Below are 18018 nucleotides of genomic sequence, written 5' to 3'. Positions count from 1 at the left end.
CTACATCCAGTCTTGGAAAAAAACTGGGATGGGGGGTCCCTGTCACTGTCTGAGCCTCACACAGTCACTCCCACCCAGCCTTTCTGTCTCTGCTTACTTTAAATTTCAAACATGCTTTGATTCAAGCCAAAAGCTTTTTATGCTAAACAGAAACTGAAAGTCTTGATCTGGCAAACAGAGGCACTGGGAAAATTGTGTCCATGGGGGGGAACCACTGGGAATGAGGGGAATGGGGTTTGTAAAGCCTGGTGCTCCCACAGAGGAGGGGGCAGGGAGAGCTTGGAAACACTTAAATGGCAAAACGTGTGGAAAAAGTAAGGACAGAGAGGCCAGGATGTTTAAGGCTCGTTTTTAATCCCTGCCAATGAATTTCAATTCTGTGCCAAAACTGAAGTAAACTGCTTTGATCTAAAAAGGAGGGGAAAAACACACACACACGGGCCCTCAGCTTCTTAAAACAATACAGATGACAAAGGAGGTAACTACAATGAAAACCAACGCAGCACAGCTCTGCTGACAGTGACATTTTAAAATGCCCCTTTCCTCCAAATAAAGAGGTGTTTGGAAGGGGGTGAATTAGGAAACAATCACACAGATCTGTGGATCACAGCATCAGCAAGCACACATCCCTTCCTCTGATCCCCCTCCAGCTGCCACCAATGCTTGCACCATTCTCCATTTTTTACCCATTTATCAGTTCCTTAGGTTTCTGTGGCCAGGAATGGGGTCTGGGGCCGAGCAGGTCTCCAGATGTGACCCCACAGCCCTGCTGTGTAGTGCCAGACCTCCCACCTCTGAGCTGGCCTCTCTTCTCCTATTTATACACCCAGCCCAGGGGTCCCACTGCTCCCTAACCATTCCCAGATGCCAGGCTGGCCTCACTCTTCATCTCGCCCCAGTCCCATCAGCTCCCAGCTCCCTCTTGACCTCCCTCCCTGCCATCACAGGCTGGAGCAGAGATGTCTGCTCCATTGTACTGAGGTTAATGACATTAGGATCCATCCGAGTTCCTGATTTAGGAGCAGGACCACCCTGCTGTGAGCTCGGGAAGGGTCTGCAACACCACCATAGAGGACACAACCATCCAACCCCAGCAAACTCTGGTATTGAGGTGGCTGACTACTGGTTCAAGTATCCTCCTAGACCCCTTCCCAGTTTCACAAAGCAATTTGACTCCAGCAAGTAACAGGAAGGGTAGAGACAGGGCTCACACATTTCATCAAGCTGGGAAGTGCCAGAGACTGAGGTCAGTTTGTTGCAAAATGGGGATGTCATGCCCAGGGATGCTCCTCCTGAATCCCTGCAGGGAAACTAAAAGAGCCCATCCAGAAGATGCTCTCACCTTGCCTCTCATACACAGCACCAGCAAGTTTGAGATGCTCCCAGACAAGCCAGAATTTTGTCCTGTTTACAAACCAGCATACGCACAAAGCAAAAAGCCTCTAAATTAATAGTCTCAGCTACCAAAAGGAAGCCTGATGTGACACGAGAATACCCCCAGGGAAATGCAAAATGCTAACCTAGTATAAATCCCAGCTCAAGAGAAATGGCACGGGGTAAACTGAGGCACAGAGACAAGGCCTGGCTTGGATATGCAGTGATTCATTAAGAAGCTGGCCTGGAGATGCAGACCCACTCCTCTGACCTGCCCCAGCCACGGGGCTGGATCCATCCCCAAGCAGTGCCTGAGGCCATGGGCCCACCTGCAGGCCCAGGGAGGGACATGGCAGCGCTCTCCATCCCCACAAAGCCCCTCCTGCCTCTCCATTCCCACGCAGGCTGGCTCTATTTATAGAGACCTCGGCCGCTAATTATAGATCACAGCAATCTAAACAAAAGCAGGCAAAAGCTCTGCATTTGCCACTCGCTGGCTCTGGCCCCTGAGCCCGGCACTATTCTTGTGGCAGCTCCCATATCCCAACCAAACCTCCCAGACCACCCCAGCACCGCAGTGCCAGGCTGCTCTCCCCCGGCAGTGGTTTCACTGGAGACCACAGGGTGCTTTACCAGGAGAACTGAAACTTGTCCTTGGACACTCACAACACGGCAGCTCAATCCCAAGCCTGTTCTTTCCTGCTTTCCCTCAATAAGAGTGGCTTTGTTATTCTCCAGCTGCTGCAGAGAAGCATCAGCCCCTATCATCATCAGTCCCAGCATGAAGGTTTATCAAACAGCAGGAGCAAGCCACCATCAGGGTGCAATCGTGGATGTTCAGGATGGGAAGGCACCCCCAAGTGATCACACAACCTCCACATCCACCCAGAGTTGGGAGGCAGGAATTTCTGCATGTCTGAGCAGGCTCAGCTTAGCCAGGGCTCGGCAGAGCTGGGAACAGCTGCTGGCACAGTCCCTGCAGAGGGGAAGGGGGTGGGATCTCCTGGGCATTCCCAGTGACCAGGCTGGATCTGGGTGCCACCAACTGCACCCAGCTTTAAAGAGGGTGACCCCAGGGAGAGTCTGGCAGCTCAGCCTGGTCCGAGGGAATGAAGGTCCAGAGCCTGTGCAAATTCTCCCCATCACAGCCATCATGCAGAACTCATTTTGTTATCAGACTGGAACTGTGGCAGAGCAAGGACAGAGAGAACGACTGACACGCAGAATGAAGGTGGTCAAGCAGGAGCACAGACTCAGGATCAGCTCTGGGATATCCCTGGGCAGGTCTCAGGAGAGAACAGGACAAGTGGGACAGCTGCTGCCTGCTTCCCCTACTTCCCATGCCCAAAATGCTCCAATCCAACACCAAACTTTACCCATCCCATAGCAAAAGGCTCCCTGGGCCCAGTGTTGCTCCATTACATGGTGTCTGAGTACCACAGCACCAACATCTCTGGGGACTCCCCGAGGTCTCCTCAACCTGGGCTTGTGCTTTGAGCTGCCCCTCCACACCCCACTGCTCTCCAACCTGCTGGGAGCCAGGAGCAAGCAGAACCTCCCTGGCCAGGCACAGGAATGTCTCCACCAGCATCACCAGTCCAGGATTCCCCACCCGAGCTCACTCCTCCCTCCAATTCCACTTTTAATAAGAGCAGAAATTGCCAAACCCACAAAATTAACGTCTGAAAGGTCCAAGCAGAGCCATTCAATCCCAGCCTGCCACTGCCTGGGAGGTCTCCTGTTGCATCAGACCCTTTTGGGATCCATCACACCACAAGTGGCCATGGGGCAGCGAGTCCAGGAGCAGGCACAGTGCTGTCACACTGCCCAGGACACCATCCCATGATGCACATGTGTGCCTTCCCTTTTTATTTTTCCACTTTTTCCCCTTCTCAAGGGGAAGAAGCCTAACAGGTGCCTGGAGAACTGTGGAATGCTCCTGCTGTCCTCTAAGTGCTCTCTGGCCCCTGTGGCACAAGGCTGGGGCACTGCCTGCATGCTGCTGTCCAGATGTGGTAGAACCTGGGGCAGGTCAACTTGGATTGCAAAACAGCAAAAAAATATTCCAGATTGTGTTTCCCGGTATTCCTGCACCTCTACCCTCAGACTGGGGCATCTCCCTACTCCGCCCAGACACAAAGCACCCTCCTGTCAGTGTAGGACAGGAAACACCAGTCCAGTGCAGAGCCAGACTGCTGACACTGAAAATGTATTAAAGCCTCCATTGCTCCTACCCAAGACATTTAAATTATTTAGGGCACTTGGACCAACCCCAAGTAAAAATACAAACAAACACAGCATGAAATCTGAGCCACACTTGCCGTGCCTCCTCATTCCACGGTACCCTCACAGGAGGTACTGGAGGAGGACCAAGGCACACTGACCTCGCAGGGAGCCTCCCTGCCACAGATACAGGTCCCCATGTGTCCCTGTCCCACAGCTGTGCTCTCTCCAGCTGGCTTCCTGAGCCTCCTGCCCAGGCAGATCCCAGCACATGAGTGTCCACTGTGCCAGCCTGCTCAGCCTTGGGCACCCTCCCGTGGGCTTCCTGTAGCCAGCAGGATAGATCAGCAGTCCTGGGTGCTCCTGGGACTGACCTACTGGGCTCTTAAGCCCCACTCTGCAGCTCACAGTGAATGGGTTTCCCTTCCTTTGATCCCCTTTTGCTGATGGGAACAGTGCTGGTGACAAGCTGCAGCTCCAGGGCGGGCAGGCGGAGGGAAGGCGTTCCAGCTGACCTACTTTCCACGGGCATTGCTAGGCAGGGCCTCCTTCTCGGACACTGCCAAGGTGATTCACCACAACCAAAACCCAGCTGGCACCGGAACACTGGGCAAAAAGGAGGGGGAATGACCTTGGGGACCCCCTCTAGCACTTCCTGCCAGTGTGGGATCTGTCAGCAACTGATGAATCCTATGCCAGGCGGGACTCACACGCCTCTGAAACACCCACCCATCCTCTGCACAACGTCCACTGAGCTCCCACACAAACCCAGCCTGGCACAGAGTCAGATCCAGCAAGCACAACTCTCCTCCAGCTTGGCAGAGCACTCCAAGGGCAGCAGATAACCCAGCTGATCCCCAGAGCCTGGACACAGCTGGGCAGCACTCACCATCTCGTCGAGGGCATAGCGCAGCAGCCCGTGCTCGTAGAGGATGAAGAACCGACGCTGCCATTTCTGCAAGAAAAAAACATTGAGGTGGGTCATGGCAGTGCCCACCAGCCCCTGGGCCTTGCTGGGAGCACTGGAGCTGCACATCAGCTGGCAGGGCTCTGACAAAGGTCTGTGTGCACCAGCCCACATTGCCCAGGGCTGACTGCCTTGAGCTCTGGCAGCCTTGGCACCTTGACCATTCCCTGGGAAGCCTGTTCAGTGCCTGATCACCCTCTGGGGGAAGAACCTTTTCCTAATATCCAAACTAAACCTCTCATATCTCAGGTTCATGCCATGAATGCTGGGAACACCAGAAGGATCCCCAAACTAAATGCTCTGAGCCCTCAGCTTCATCCTTCACCATCTATTCCAGCATCCAGTGCTGGAGGGTGACAGGGTGCCATGTCAGATGTCCCCCAGCAGCACATGAGCTCAGTTTGGATGGCGGCTGCACTTCTGGCATGGCTCTGCCCAGGCAATCGTGGCACCACGCTGGCACTGCTGCCTCTGCAGCTGCACAACAAATCAGATTGGAGAACTGATCTGGCTGGAAAATTGCCTTTTTTTTTTTTTTTTCATGTGTGCCAGGTTGTTTTCAGCCAAGAGCAAAAACTGGTTGAGCAGGCTGAAATAAAAAAAGTCCTGGATTCATAGCCCCAGTGCAGCAATTCTTATCTCACTTTTCTCAGCCCTTCGGGCAAAGTCCAGGGTGCTCAGGGACAAGCAGAACTACGGAGGACCTTGTGGACCTCCACAAGCCCCAGCTTAGCAGGCAGCCTGGGTTCTGGGGAGAGCCGGGTCCCATGTCCCCTTTATGTCAGGCCAGCAAGCCTATGACAAGCTGTGACTCCAAATGATGACTCATATACCCCAGGCTGAACTCAGAACCCAATTCTTGTTCATTCAGGAGCGATTTTTTTATTACAAACAGCTCCCAGAACATTTTGGCTGTGTGACAGAGGGTTCACGGACCATTGCCATCCCTCCCACGCACAAGACAGCCCCATCCTGGCAGCCTCAGCAGCAAGCTCCCTGCAAGACAAGCTTGGGGACAGGCTGGAGGTCCTCGTCACAAGCCAGCAGTGAAAGGACATCAGCCTGGCCACATCCTTCTGAGCCTCACACCCCCCAGGACAGGAAAGTGGGGGATGCTCGGACCCCACAGGATGCTGCTGTTTCTGCCAGGCATGAGAAAACCCCTTTGGGAAGGAGCTGAGTGTGTCCTGCTCTCTCTGCAGGTCCCTGCTGCCAGCACTTGGCTTCAGAGCTCGGCAGGGTTATAGCAAATGGGAACCACCACTCAGCCCCTTCCTTGCTGCAGGACCTGCCTGACATTGGCATATCCGCACTAGGGAATGGGATGCAGCCTCCCTCTAGAGCTCTGGGCATGCTCATGATGAGCTGCAGAAAATAAAGAAGTTGTTTCCAAGCCCCAAAGGAAAACTAGGAGCTTTTCTGATGGTCACAGCACAGCTCAGAGTCACAAAGCCCACACCCCACTGGCCTGAGCACCTTCCTGGCAGCATGGCATGTGTCAGGCAAACCAGAGCAGCATCAAAACATCAAAAAGCAAAAGGAACAAGCAATAAAATTGCACAGACTGAGCCTGACCCACACCTGCAGTGCCCCAGGCTGCTGCCCAGCATGGAGACCTTGCATCCCAGAAAAGGCATTCCAGCCTTGCTGCCAGAAATATCTCCCAGCTTCCTGGTTTGCACAAGAGAATGGGTGCATGGAGGTGCTTTCAGCATTCCCAGGGTCACAGCCACCCCCATGGGCAGGGACAGCCCTTGCTGCTCCTCCTGCCACCCCCACCAACGCCATGAGAAGGGGATGTCTCAGCTTCACTTACCCGGGAGCGATGGACGGGGTTGTCAAAGTCTGTTCCTTCCGGGGCCAGCAGCAGCCAGCCACCATAAATGGGTTTGGCCTGCAAAGAAACAGCAGAGAAACACTCACACACAGCTGAAAACGGCTCAAAATGGATCAGCACCACAGGGAATCAATGGTCAGGGACCACGGGAAACTGCAGCAGCCCCAGCACGAAGGCAGCTGTGTGAGCTCAACCTCCTGCACGCAGGCAAACTCAGCCTTCCCAGTGCAGGGAACGTGGTGTCTGATGGCAACCCGTGGTGTGACACACACTGTGTGCCAAAGGGACTGAGAAGAGGACTCGGGAGGAGGCAAAACCCCAGCCACAAACTCCAAACACAGCTGCTCCTGCATGGCACCGTGCCCGGAGCACCAACCTCCCGGGTGCTGCCGGGCGGCAGAGCCCATCCCCACCACGGCTCTTCCCGTCGCCATCGGCAGCGTGCCTCCTCTCCAAAGCAAAAACACACTCCAAAGGAGAGCTCGATGTTTTCCGTTCGTTAATTAAGAGAGGAAAAACTACCCAGCTCTGGCAGCTCTCCAGCTCCCAGCCGCTTCCCGTGCTGTGCACATCCAACTCCTGCTTCCCTGCAGGGGCAGCCCCTGCCAGCCTGCTCCCCCTGCCAGCAGCATCCAGCGGCCCACGGCAAGCACACAGGAAGGTCAGAGCCAGAAGGAGGGAAAACAGCTCATTCAGCCAGCCGGGAAGAGAAAGGGAAAGAATACTCAGAAAGAACCTTGCAGCACTGCCGTATGTCAGTGGAAAAACAATATCCAGGCTCTTTGCACCGGTGGCTTGGATGCAGAAGTGGCCAGGGTGAAGCTGACCCATGCCACGGCAAGCGGTGGGATGGGGACGGGCACCGGGCATGTCCTCCCTCGCAAACTCCTGTGGGCACCGCTCCCGCTGCCTTGTCAAGCTGTAAACGATGAGCCAACACCTGGCAAGGGCTGGGGCCAAATCCTGCTGCAAGAGTGGCAAGACATTGCCACACCAGCAAGGCGGCTCCACAGATACCAAGACAGACCAGGAGGGAGGAAACCCAGAGCAGATCCAGCTCCAGGAGACCCTGGGTCTGGGAACACTGCTTTCCACCATGGAACATCCATGCACGTCCATCCTGGCCCAGCCAAAAAGTCACAAGGACACACACTCCCAGCTCTTTTCTAACTGATTCAGTTAATCTTGTTGCTTTCTTTCTTTTCTGTTCTTAAAGTTTAAAACTGTTTCCAATTTGGTACCTCCCCTAGATTCCTCCTGCCAGTTTCTGTGGTTTTGTAATTTTAAAAAAAAGTTTCCCCTCTGGAAAAATCCCCGCAAACAATAGAAGAAACTGCCTATACACCAGAAACTGTCAAATGCATGAAGCACTGAGTAAGCAAACTGGAAACACGCCGGAGGAGACCTTTTACTGTTTATAAAGTGAAAAGAAATAACAATATCTCTTATCCCCTCCACAATATGACATACCAGCTCGAGGTGTTGCTCTCCCAGCAGCTGGGAAAACATGATTTGAGAAGATCTTCCTTCCTTTCCCCTTTAAATGAGATTTAAACCAATGAAAACAAAGTGCTGGGATTGGGATCCAATTTGGGGGAGTTATAGGGGCCCAGGGCACCCCTACACCTGTTCCCACGACCACAGTGGGGGCACAGAAAGGCACCTGTGTGCACCACAACCCTCCCTGGGTTTGGCAAAGAGCCCGGAGCCCCCCGTCACCCCTGCCCAGCTCACCTGGGTGCTGGTGCCCTGCTCGCCCGTGGCCCCCATGCCACCTCCAGCTGCTCGGCACCGCTCCGTGCCCAGCTCCGTGCCCGACTCTGTGCCGCCCACGCTGCCAGCGCCCCGCAGGTGAGCCAGGCTCTGCCACTCCCCCGGCAACCCCGCCCCGCGCCCCCACCCAAAGCCGCCCGTGACGCACCCGTGCCCACGCCATGGGAGGACTCTGCACTGGGGGATCCCAACGCTCCCCGCCATGCTGAGATGTGGCCATGGCCACCAGTGTGGCCTGGGAACAGCCAGACATCCCAAATGTCTCTTGTGTTTTGCAGGGGAAAAGCAGAATTGCAAATCGCTAATGATGACCCATCAGAGACCCTTCAATGGGTCACTGCGACAGGAAACGGGGTCCCCAAATTCCCATGAGAGAACTTGGGGTGAGTGCTGAGCAGCTGGGGCTTGGGAAGATCTTAGGAATGGCCTCCACCATGCAGAAACAAGAGGGTGACAGTGACAGCAGCACGTGACGTCCCCAGCGCTTGGCACCACTACACCAGGGCAGCACCCTGGTGATGCTCCGGACAGCCAAGCTGCAGGCAGGGCTCGGCTCTCCTCCATCTCCGTTTTTCCATCCCCCGGTTTTCCCCTCCATGCCCCAGCACAGCTCCTGACCAAGACCAAGTGCTCAACCCAGCAAAGCCCCATGAGCAAAAACTCTCCCTGACACAAGCTACAGCACTGCAGCCACCCCAGCCACTCCGAGCACCCCACAGCATCCAGCCTGTGTGACAAGCAGCAGGCAGGTCCCAGTGACATACCAGGGACAAAGTAACTGTGAAACCAACAGGGGACATCATCACCAGGGCCAGCAGCAAGCAGCCTTAACCCAGTATTACAGGCATGAAGTCCTGCCCTACCTCAGCCTGGCTCACACCCCCCAGCAGACATTATTTTGCCTTCAGCCATTCCAATTTTAGCTTCAACTGTCTGTAAATAAACACCGAGCACCTGAAATACACACCCTTAACACAGCACGGTCATTTCTGTACCAGCATCATAAAAAAACCACCAGTGGGCTACACTTACTTTGGCAGAAGCATCCAATTCCAGATATTGAAACCAAAATAGCTGAAAGGTATGAATTAGAGCCAGGCAGCGTGGGCAGCCTGGTTCCACCCATCAACAAATGAACACACAGCAGCGCTTTTTAAAGCCAAACCAAAACAAGCTCCTGCTAAAACCAAGCCAATGCCCAGAGAGATACAAGCCTAAATGAAAGGGATATGAAATAGAACACAAGGTGTCTGAAATAAGCTCATCACACCTGCATTGGAATGGCCCTGCTGAAGCAAGGTTTAAAATAAACCCGATGTGGGAGGCAGGTCACGGGGGGTGCTGGAGCACCAGGATGGAGCTGGAATCACACGTCCTTTCCACTGGCTTGGCTTCCTCTGGAAAGCTCCTCAAGAAGAAGAAAATGCAACAACCAGCACTGAGCAAGACCTCAGAGCAAAAATTCCCTCTTCCAAGGATATTTGTCCAACTTCACATTTAGGGATGGTGTTAGAACAACCTCAGGGTTCCCAAGATGCCTTTGACCACGCAGGGCCCTGCTTGCCTCCTGGCAGTTCTGGTGATATCCAGGGGGCAGCTCCACGTTGTTTCTCCACAGGTAGCAGCCACACGGGGTGCTCAGGCACTGGGTGGGTGGCTTTGCTTTTATCCAGAAGGCACCTGGCCGGAGGGTGAGCCACAAAATGCTGTGGGAAAGCAGAGTGGAGAGCGGCTGCTGATGGAGCTGGGGTGGGGTGACGCTCACCCCACCATCATGTGAGAGGTGCGGCCGGTTTGCAGCCCCACAGTGCCTGGTTCCATCCCTGGGACTGCTGGAGGCTGACTCAGGCAGAAACGGCCCCACGTCACCGCTCCGCTTCCTGTCACACCTCTGGGAGTGTTCAGGTATCGCATCCCACCTTTGATCCAACACTGGAGCTGGGCTGTGGGGCACACCAGCACCTCTCCTGCCTCTCAGGTCACTGTTCCAGCCACTGCTTCCATCCCCTCAGCCCACGGGCCTACAGTGCATCCAGGGGGAGGATGCTGCCGCCAGCCCAGCGCCGGCAGCACGGCGGGTGGGAGGAAGCGGAGAAGGAAGCGGCCCCAGCTGGGTTTACACAAAGCTGTCAGGCTGCTGTGCTGATGCTGCCCAGGCATGGACAAACCACCCCAACCAGCTCCACCAGCGCTGGGAACACAGTTCCCAGCAGACAGAACTGGGCTTGAAGGACGTGCAGAGCCACTCATCACTTCCCAAAGCCCAGGCTGATACAGGAACCCCTGCACACCGCCAGGGCCACAGGGCACCCACTTTCAGAAGGCAGGATGGGTCACAGGAGTGTGGCAGCCCATGGAGCGCCAAGTCATAGGGATGGAGGTGGGCTGTGACACCAACTAGCTGCCTGCTGGATGGGCTTTCACACCTCCTGTGTTTTTGGTGGTACCTTCAGCTCTTCCCTCCCCATGCAAACCAGCCAGACACGCAAGATTCAGCAGAGCCACACTGTGCCGGCCCCACAGTGCTGCAGGAGTTCATTGCACAAGGTGGAACAGGAGAGCTGTACCAACACCCACATCCCCCCTTAGGGTCCAGACTCAACCCCACGGCAGAGTAGCCACATCCCCGCTGGGGTGCTGGACACTCAGGTGGGCTGGGATGCCCCCACAGCCAGTGCCCACCCACCCCCACACGTTGAGAGGGAAGTCCGAATTCATTGCCGGGAGAGACTCCTGGCTCCGAGCGCGTGGCGGGAGGGATAATCTGTTTAGGCTGCCGGCAGACGTAATCAGCCTGTCTCGGGTGGAGGCAGGGCTTGTTTTGTTCAGGCTTGGCAACTGAGCGGGAAGGGGAAACGAAATGGATTTTTGCATTGGAGCTTTAGGCTCTGCCTTCAGCACCGGGAGCAGGGAGCCCTGTGCACCAGGGAAGCGATGCCAGGGCTTCCAGCAGCCCCACAAAAGAATGATGTACCAAACCTGACCCGCGCTGTGGGTGGACGCAAGGTAGAACTTGTTCCATCACCTTAATAGGTCAGCTCCAATATTCACCAAAGGAGCCTCTGATAGCAGCACCTGCTGCTTCCCACACCCAGGGGAGCACAGCAGGGTGACAGCTCTCATCCAGACCCAGAGAGGGGGGACAGGAAGGTCATCGTTGCCTGTGTGCTGTCTCCTGATCCACTCAGAGCTCCCCAGAGGAAGGGATCCATTTCTGGCACAGTTCAAGGAGAAAGTCACCACAAATACTGTGGTTGCAACCTCAGAATAGGAAATCTGGGCCGTTCCAGCTCTGCTCTGCTCTCAGTTTTGCACACCTTGGAGCCAAGAGAACATCGCTGATGGATGAGTCGGAGCAGCCGTCACTCGGCAGGAATGGGGAAGGTGACACGGTGTTCAGGGAGGGAATGGGATGCAATACCTAAGCAGGTGTTCCTGCCCCCAGCATGGCTTCTAGGAACTGAGAGACAAGCATCGCTCGACATTCTGTGTGCTCCCAGTGGGATGGCAGATGGAGACCCACCAGAGACCCGGGACCACGGCTGTCGGGAGGCTCCACAAACACTGCTGTGCAAATCCACACTCCAGCTGCAATCCCAAGGGCTGGGATGAAGCCCAGGCTCAGTAGTTAAGCTGCTTACATCCCTGTTTCCCTGCCTGTACAATATTTCCCCACTGCTATCTGTCACCTGGTGATGACAAACCCCAGCGCGGAGGCTGCAGTGCTGCCTCTGAGCATCCACAACCATTCCTGAAGCAAAAACACTCTCCCATCCCCCAGCTTCTCATCCAAGTGGCTGCTCACTGCCCCGGGGTTTAGCCCAAACAGTGCTTTTTCCAGGACGAGACCTGGGCAGCTCCAGGATGATGGGGAGAGTCCCCTCTCCATCCATATCCTGCTCTTCAGCCAAAACACATTTGCACAAGGCGGACATGAGTCGGCCACTGCCAGAGCTGCAAATCCCAGGCCAGGATTTCACCACCAACACATCTCCACATGCAGCGCAAGGCCAAACCAGACTGGATAGACTTGGCCTGGGGCACAAGGAGCACCAAGTGCCACTGCCATGGGCCAGCTGGTAGGCACTGCGCATGGCACAGCCTCTCCTGGCACAACGCTAGCACCGACCCAGGTATCAACAAATCCCAAAGGACAGAGCTGCCTGAACAGCTTGCTGTGCGGGCAGTGGGAGTGACCGACCGATCAGAGGAGCAGGAAGAATTCAGCCTTCGTGCAAACAGCCCCCTTCTGCAAACACCCCTGGTCCCAGGGCTGCGCTGGGGTCTGAGCAAGAGCTGCCATTGCCTGGGGCAGTCGGAGCAAGGGCTGGCCGAGGCCGGTTGTGGCATGCACAGGGAATTGGTCAAACAGCAACAAAACAAAGCGGGACAGAATGGACTTTGCAATTCCAACTCCTTGAGCAGCCCCGAAGCCGGTGTGCCTGGCAGCGAGTAGGCATATCTAACCACTTCCCTCCACTGGCCTGCCTCAGCGCCTGGGAGAAGCCGCAACATCTCTCCACAGTGCTGGAGAGGGGATTTATCATTTTGTCGGGTGCCGGCGCAGATAAGGTGCGGCGCCATGCAAAAACCCAGCAGTACGTGAGTGCGCAAAGGGGATGGTTCTCCAGCACCCAGAGGCGCCACCACGTCCCTTCCCTTGGGCCAGGCGGAGGTTCAAGTGCACCCCAAATCAACGCCAGCATCCAACACAGCTTCCGAGTGCCTGCTGCCCTCCCTGCCTGCACGTCGCTGTCCAAGGATGGGATGCTGCCCACAAGGCAGAGCCACGGTGACCCTGCCCCTCAAGCCTCCTTGGCTGTGCCCTCCAAGTCCCTGCTCTCCACAGCCCCCGACAGAGGCAAATTTGACATTTGCAGAGAAATCTCCCCCTGTTCACTGCTAATAATCAGTCAAGTAGAGGCGGATTTTTGCAGCATGATACAAGCAGCGGGGAGCAGGGAATGCAAGTGCGGGGGCTGCTTTCCAGGAAAATGGGGGCTTTTCCTCCCAAAAAGGAGCAGAGCTGGAAGGAAAAGTGTGGCTGGGACATGATCCCTCACCCTGTCACCCTTTGGACAATGCAAGGGGTCAGGACAAGACCCCTGCAGCACAGGGGATCCCAGCCCCATGGATGCAATGTCCCAGAGCAAAGCCAAGCCTGTGACCCAACGCTGACATGCTCCAGCCTCAAGGCTGCTGGCCACCAGCTGCTCAGCATCCAGAACAGTAGAAAAGTGATAATGTCCAATGGAGAAGAGATGGAATTAACCACCCCCTGTCACTGGGCAGGGGTGTCACAGGAAGAGGCAGTGGGAAAAGTCTGCAAGCTTTATTTTCTAACTGGGTGGTCCTCTGGGCATCTATGCCATGATGTCTAATAAAAAGAAAAAAAGGGGGAAAAAAAAGACACTGGTAGCTGGAAAGACGTCCTCAAATTCCTCTATCTGTGCCAGTCCCCGCACCCCGAGAGAGCAAATGCATGGAGAAAATTAAAAGCAACTGTTTTACACTCTGCTCTTCTTCCAATTCAGGCCAGGCGAAATTTTTAGGTTAATTCCCAGCCTGTCCCATGTTGTTGGGAGCTTCATCTCACAGACCAAGGGCATGTGTGTGCAGACATGGATTGGTCTGGAACAGCCAGCATGGAGAGCAGGGACCCCACGGGGATACTCCCACGAGAGTCTTGGGTGGCTGCTTGGGAAAAGGGTCCCACTGGACAGGCTGGCTTTCTCTTGGAGACAGGACAGGGACCCTGGGAACCATCCATCCTCCCAGGGCAGGTTCTGGAAAGTTGAGTTCCATATGAGGTTTGCAGGTGGTTACAGAGGGACCGTGCAGTGCCAGCATGGGCATGTCTCGCCAGGAAAGTGGAAATTCCCACAAAAAGGGAATTTCTCCCTGGATAGGAAAGGAGCAGCATAAGACAAGCTGGCAACAGGTGGGTGGCACAGCCACCAACAGCACCACGTCTGCCAGCAGCCAGATCCTGCCACCACACAGGATCAAGGGATCTGACAGCCCACTACCCACAGCAACAGATTTTCCCAAAGGGAGAACAGCTGCGCTGACTGACCCAGTTTTTCCCATGCTGTGTGGGCACCCCAGAAGGTCAAACACAGACTGTGGGGGGCAAGGGCACATTACCTCCCACCTGCAGCCCTGGGAGGGGACAGTCACGTCTCCAACAGGTGGTGGGACCACATGTAGCTGCTCCAAATCACACCGAGCCCCGTCCGGCAGCAGAGCCACGCACAAAAACAACTCGTGAACGCAGCGCTCCCGGGATTAGGGACTTAGCGTCCGCACAGCCCTTTGAAGTTGGAAGTGCTAAGACTGATTATTATTAGAGAGCTCCAGCTCATTAATCCTGATGTTTGGGGCTGGATTTCCCCCCTCCCAGCCCCATTCCTAAGCTGGTTCCCCAGTACGATGGAAATCCACTACTACCACTAAATATTTGTGACTCTTTGCAAACACACTCTGGGTCTCTGCCCCGAGCGGCTCCAGCGCCCTGCAGCATCCCGGGAAGCAGCGGGGGCAGCTCCTGACACGCACGCAGGTATTTTTATCTGACAAAAATCCAAAAGGGACACCAGTGCGTAAGTGTGAAGTACCTTCACCTTTCCTCCAAGCCAAGTACAAAGGTCAGATGACTCCAAAAGACTTTTCTAGCCTGACTCTAGGTAATCACCAACACTGTCCATGTCCATGGGTCCAGCAGGATGTGCTGGGCAGTGAGCCCCCACGCTGCAGAGTGGGACCCCCCCAACCCTAAAATGTTTGAGTGAAAAAGGCAGAAACATTCAGAGCTGTTAAATGAACCGTTATTCCTGGGTGTGCTTCGGAGCCAGCACACCCCGACATCCAGCCAGGCTGCGAAACGGGGCAGAAAGTGGGAGGGGAGGCCGGCAGGGTGGCGGGGAAGCGCCGGGGTGGCCGCGGTCGGGGGGCTGCTGCTCGCGGGGAGCTGCGGGCAGGGCGGGAGGTGCGTGCGTGCATCACACACTACCACAGCCACCATCTTATCTGGGAAGCGGGATTACTTCACCCCAGCTGCAAGGGAGAAGCCGAGCAGGACTGCGCCGTTTTCCCAACCGGAGCCCCCCGCGCAGGGCCTGGATCCGGGCCACGGCGCTGACCCCGACCCCATGGGAACCGGACGCGAGGGCAGCCCCCCAGGGCCGCTCACCACCCCGACGGCAACAAAGCCAGCGAGGGGCTGCCCGAAACGCGTCCCTGGGTCCCCGGAGAGGTGGGTGGCAGGGCAGGCAGGCACTGCGGCGGGCTGCGTGCGGTGCTTTGAGCCCCCCAACAAAAGTAAATAAGCTTTGCACCAGGAGGCAGCGCAGTCCCCGGGCAGCGGGAAGGGGCCGGCCGGGAGCGGGGGGCTCTTGCCGAGCCCCCTCCGGGATGGCTCCTTTGTCTGGGCACGGCCGCGACGCTCCGCGCCGCCCGCCCCTTTCCCGCACACACCACGGCATTTTTTTCCAGTTACATTTTTTCCATATTAGCCCTCAGATTTCACGATGCCCCCCCCCCCTCCCCCCCCCCCCCAGCGAGCGCAGCAATATGTCTGATCTCATTGCCATAATAGGATCGGGAGCGGGGATGGCAGCGCTGGCCCAGAAAGGTGTGGGAGGAGGGAGGGCGGCCCTGTTCCCCTCACCCCAACACCACGGACGGGCCCCCGCATCCCAAAAACGTCCCCCGTGTCCCAGACACCCTCTGCCATGGGAGCGCCGGCCTCGGGCCTGCTTGAGGCCTGGGAGGAAGAGGAGGAAGAGGAGGAAGAGGAGGAAGAGGAGGAAGAGGAGGAAGAGGAGGAAGAGGAGGAAGAGGAGGAAGGCCCAGCCCTGGCCGCCCCCCAGCGCTGAACCCTCTCTGCAAAGGGGCTGGGGTCCCCTTCCCACGTCCCCGGGAGAGCAGGGGGTTGTCGGGCAGGGGGGGTCATGTCCGGCTCGTCCAGGAGGGGACGTTTTGTTTTCAACCGAGTTTTTCCCAGGACTTTCTGGATTGCCTGATGGGAGATCACAGGACACCCCCCACCTGCTGCCATGCACCCCAGGAGGGGACAGGATCCCCCCAAGTGCTGGTGCGGGACCCTAAATGGCTTCAAGGGGTCAGGCCCCCGGGGAGGTGGCACTGGGGTGAGCCATGGCCTCGGGGACCAGTGGGCACTGTGGGGGCTCTGTGGGACACCTGGGAATCTGTGGGGTCAGCAGGCATCCCATGGGATCCCTGGACACCCTATGGGACCAGAGAGCCCCCAAAGCGCTCGTGGATATCCCGTGGACTTCGCAAATACCTGTGAGTCCCTGTGCTGTCTGTGGGGTCAGCAGACACCCCAAGGGACGACACGCTACGCATGGGACCAGCAGGCACCTGCTGGAATACCTGGATACCCTATGGCACCAGAGAGCAACCACGGGGCTCCTGGACACCCCATGGGATCCACAAATACACGTGGGTCCGTGTGCTATCGATGGGGTCGGCAGGCACCCCACAGGACCACACACCACCCATGGGGTCAGGAAGCACCCCATGGGACTCCTGGACACTTTATGGGACCAGAATGCAACAGTCGGGCTCCAGAACACCCCACAGAATTCATGGATACCCTGGGCTATCTGTAGGATCAGTGAACACCCCATGGGTGTTCTTAGATACCCTACGGGACCAGGCAGCACCCTTGGAGTTCCACAACACCCCATGGAATACAGGGATACCTGTAGGTCCCGGTGCTATCCACGGGACCCCACAGCATCCCTTACCTGATCCCACGGTACCTGTGGGAGCCACAGGCACCCACAGGACCCTACAATATCAGTGTCCAGCAGACACTCCCTGGGACCTCTGGGGATCCCATGGGATCCTGGGAGAACCACGGGGACAGCAGGCACGCGTGGGACCCTATACTATCCATCGGGACACCCATGGGATCCTAACCTACCCAGGGGGCTCTCAAGGTACCTGTGGGACCCCAGGCTACCCACGGTGCCAGCGGACACCGCACGGAGACCCAGGGCGCCCTAGGGGCGGGACGCCGGGGTAGATTTTGGGGGGAAAACAGTGGGTTTTGGGGAAAGATCCCACCTGGTTGAGATCCTCGTCGTTGAGCAGGTGGGACTCGCGGGGCTTGAAGCAGTTCTGGCACTTGCTCTTGTTGAAGATGTTGGCCTGGAACTTCCTGCAGGGATTGTCCTTGGCGGCCATGGCGCGGCCCGCGCCCGCTGCGCGCCCGCTCAGCGCCCCGCGGAGCGGCCGCCCGCCGCCGCGCCCATCGCCGCCGCCCCGCGCCCGCGGGGGGCGTCACGCGAACGCAAAAACCAACACAGAACCCCAGCGAAGACAGCAGGGAAAATCAAAAGCGGGAGCGAAGCGCAGGGCGGCCGCCTCTGCTGCGGCTCAGCGGGCGCGCATAGCCGGGCGGCGGCGGCGGAGCGCGGAGGGGCGGCGCTGCCCGCGCCGTGCGGGGCCCGGCGGGACGGTGAGGGGCGGCGCGGGGGTCGGCGCGGTGCGGGGCCGGGCGTGCGAGCGCTGCGGGAGCCGCTCCCGACTGCGCCGCCCGCAAAGTTTCCAGCGCCGCGGAGCCAGGCGGAAAAGGGGGCGGGGCCGAGGCGCGGACGGACGTGCCCGCCCGCCAATGGGAACGCGCCTCCGCCCCTAACGAGTGGCCGCGCTGGCCAATGGGAAGCAGGGAAAGGGGCGGGCGCGGCGGGGCCGCTCGGCCGCGGGGGAGGGGCGGTGCGCTGACAGCTGGGGCGGGATCGGCCCCCATCGGCTCCGCTCGGCCGCGTTCGGCTCCGCTCGGCCCGGCTCGGCCTGGCTCGGCCGCGTTCGG

General features: G+C 57.3%; 1 protein-coding gene across 8 annotated transcripts in view; it reads right to left on the bottom strand.

The window, feature by feature from the left end:
* MPRIP (myosin phosphatase Rho interacting protein) overlaps nucleotides 1-17720 on the bottom strand; it is a 73671-nt gene extending 55951 nt beyond the window's left edge. For 3 of the 8 annotated variants that reach the window (XR_011004660.1, XM_068207196.1, XM_068207200.1), the window contains exons 1-3: nucleotides 17271-17720; nucleotides 6381-6458; nucleotides 4487-4552 (exon numbers count right to left, since the gene is read on the bottom strand). Coding sequence is in view for 7 of the 8 variants with exons in the window: in XM_068207196.1 (XP_068063297.1) it covers nucleotides 4487-4552; nucleotides 6381-6458; nucleotides 17271-17390 (264 nt within the window). In the remaining variant the exon portion in view is untranslated. The remainder of the gene's footprint in view (nucleotides 1-4486; nucleotides 4553-6380; nucleotides 6459-17270) is intronic. The other 5 variants (XM_068207199.1, XM_068207198.1, XM_068207197.1 and 2 more) reach the window with 3 other exon arrangements.
* Nucleotides 17721-18018: the final 298 nt, after the last annotated feature.

This window comes from Anomalospiza imberbis, chromosome 16 (assembly GCF_031753505.1).
Source record: "Anomalospiza imberbis isolate Cuckoo-Finch-1a 21T00152 chromosome 16, ASM3175350v1, whole genome shotgun sequence".
NCBI lineage: Eukaryota > Metazoa > Chordata > Aves > Passeriformes > Viduidae > Anomalospiza > Anomalospiza imberbis.
This window is presented reverse-complemented; position numbering and strand designations above follow the sequence as displayed.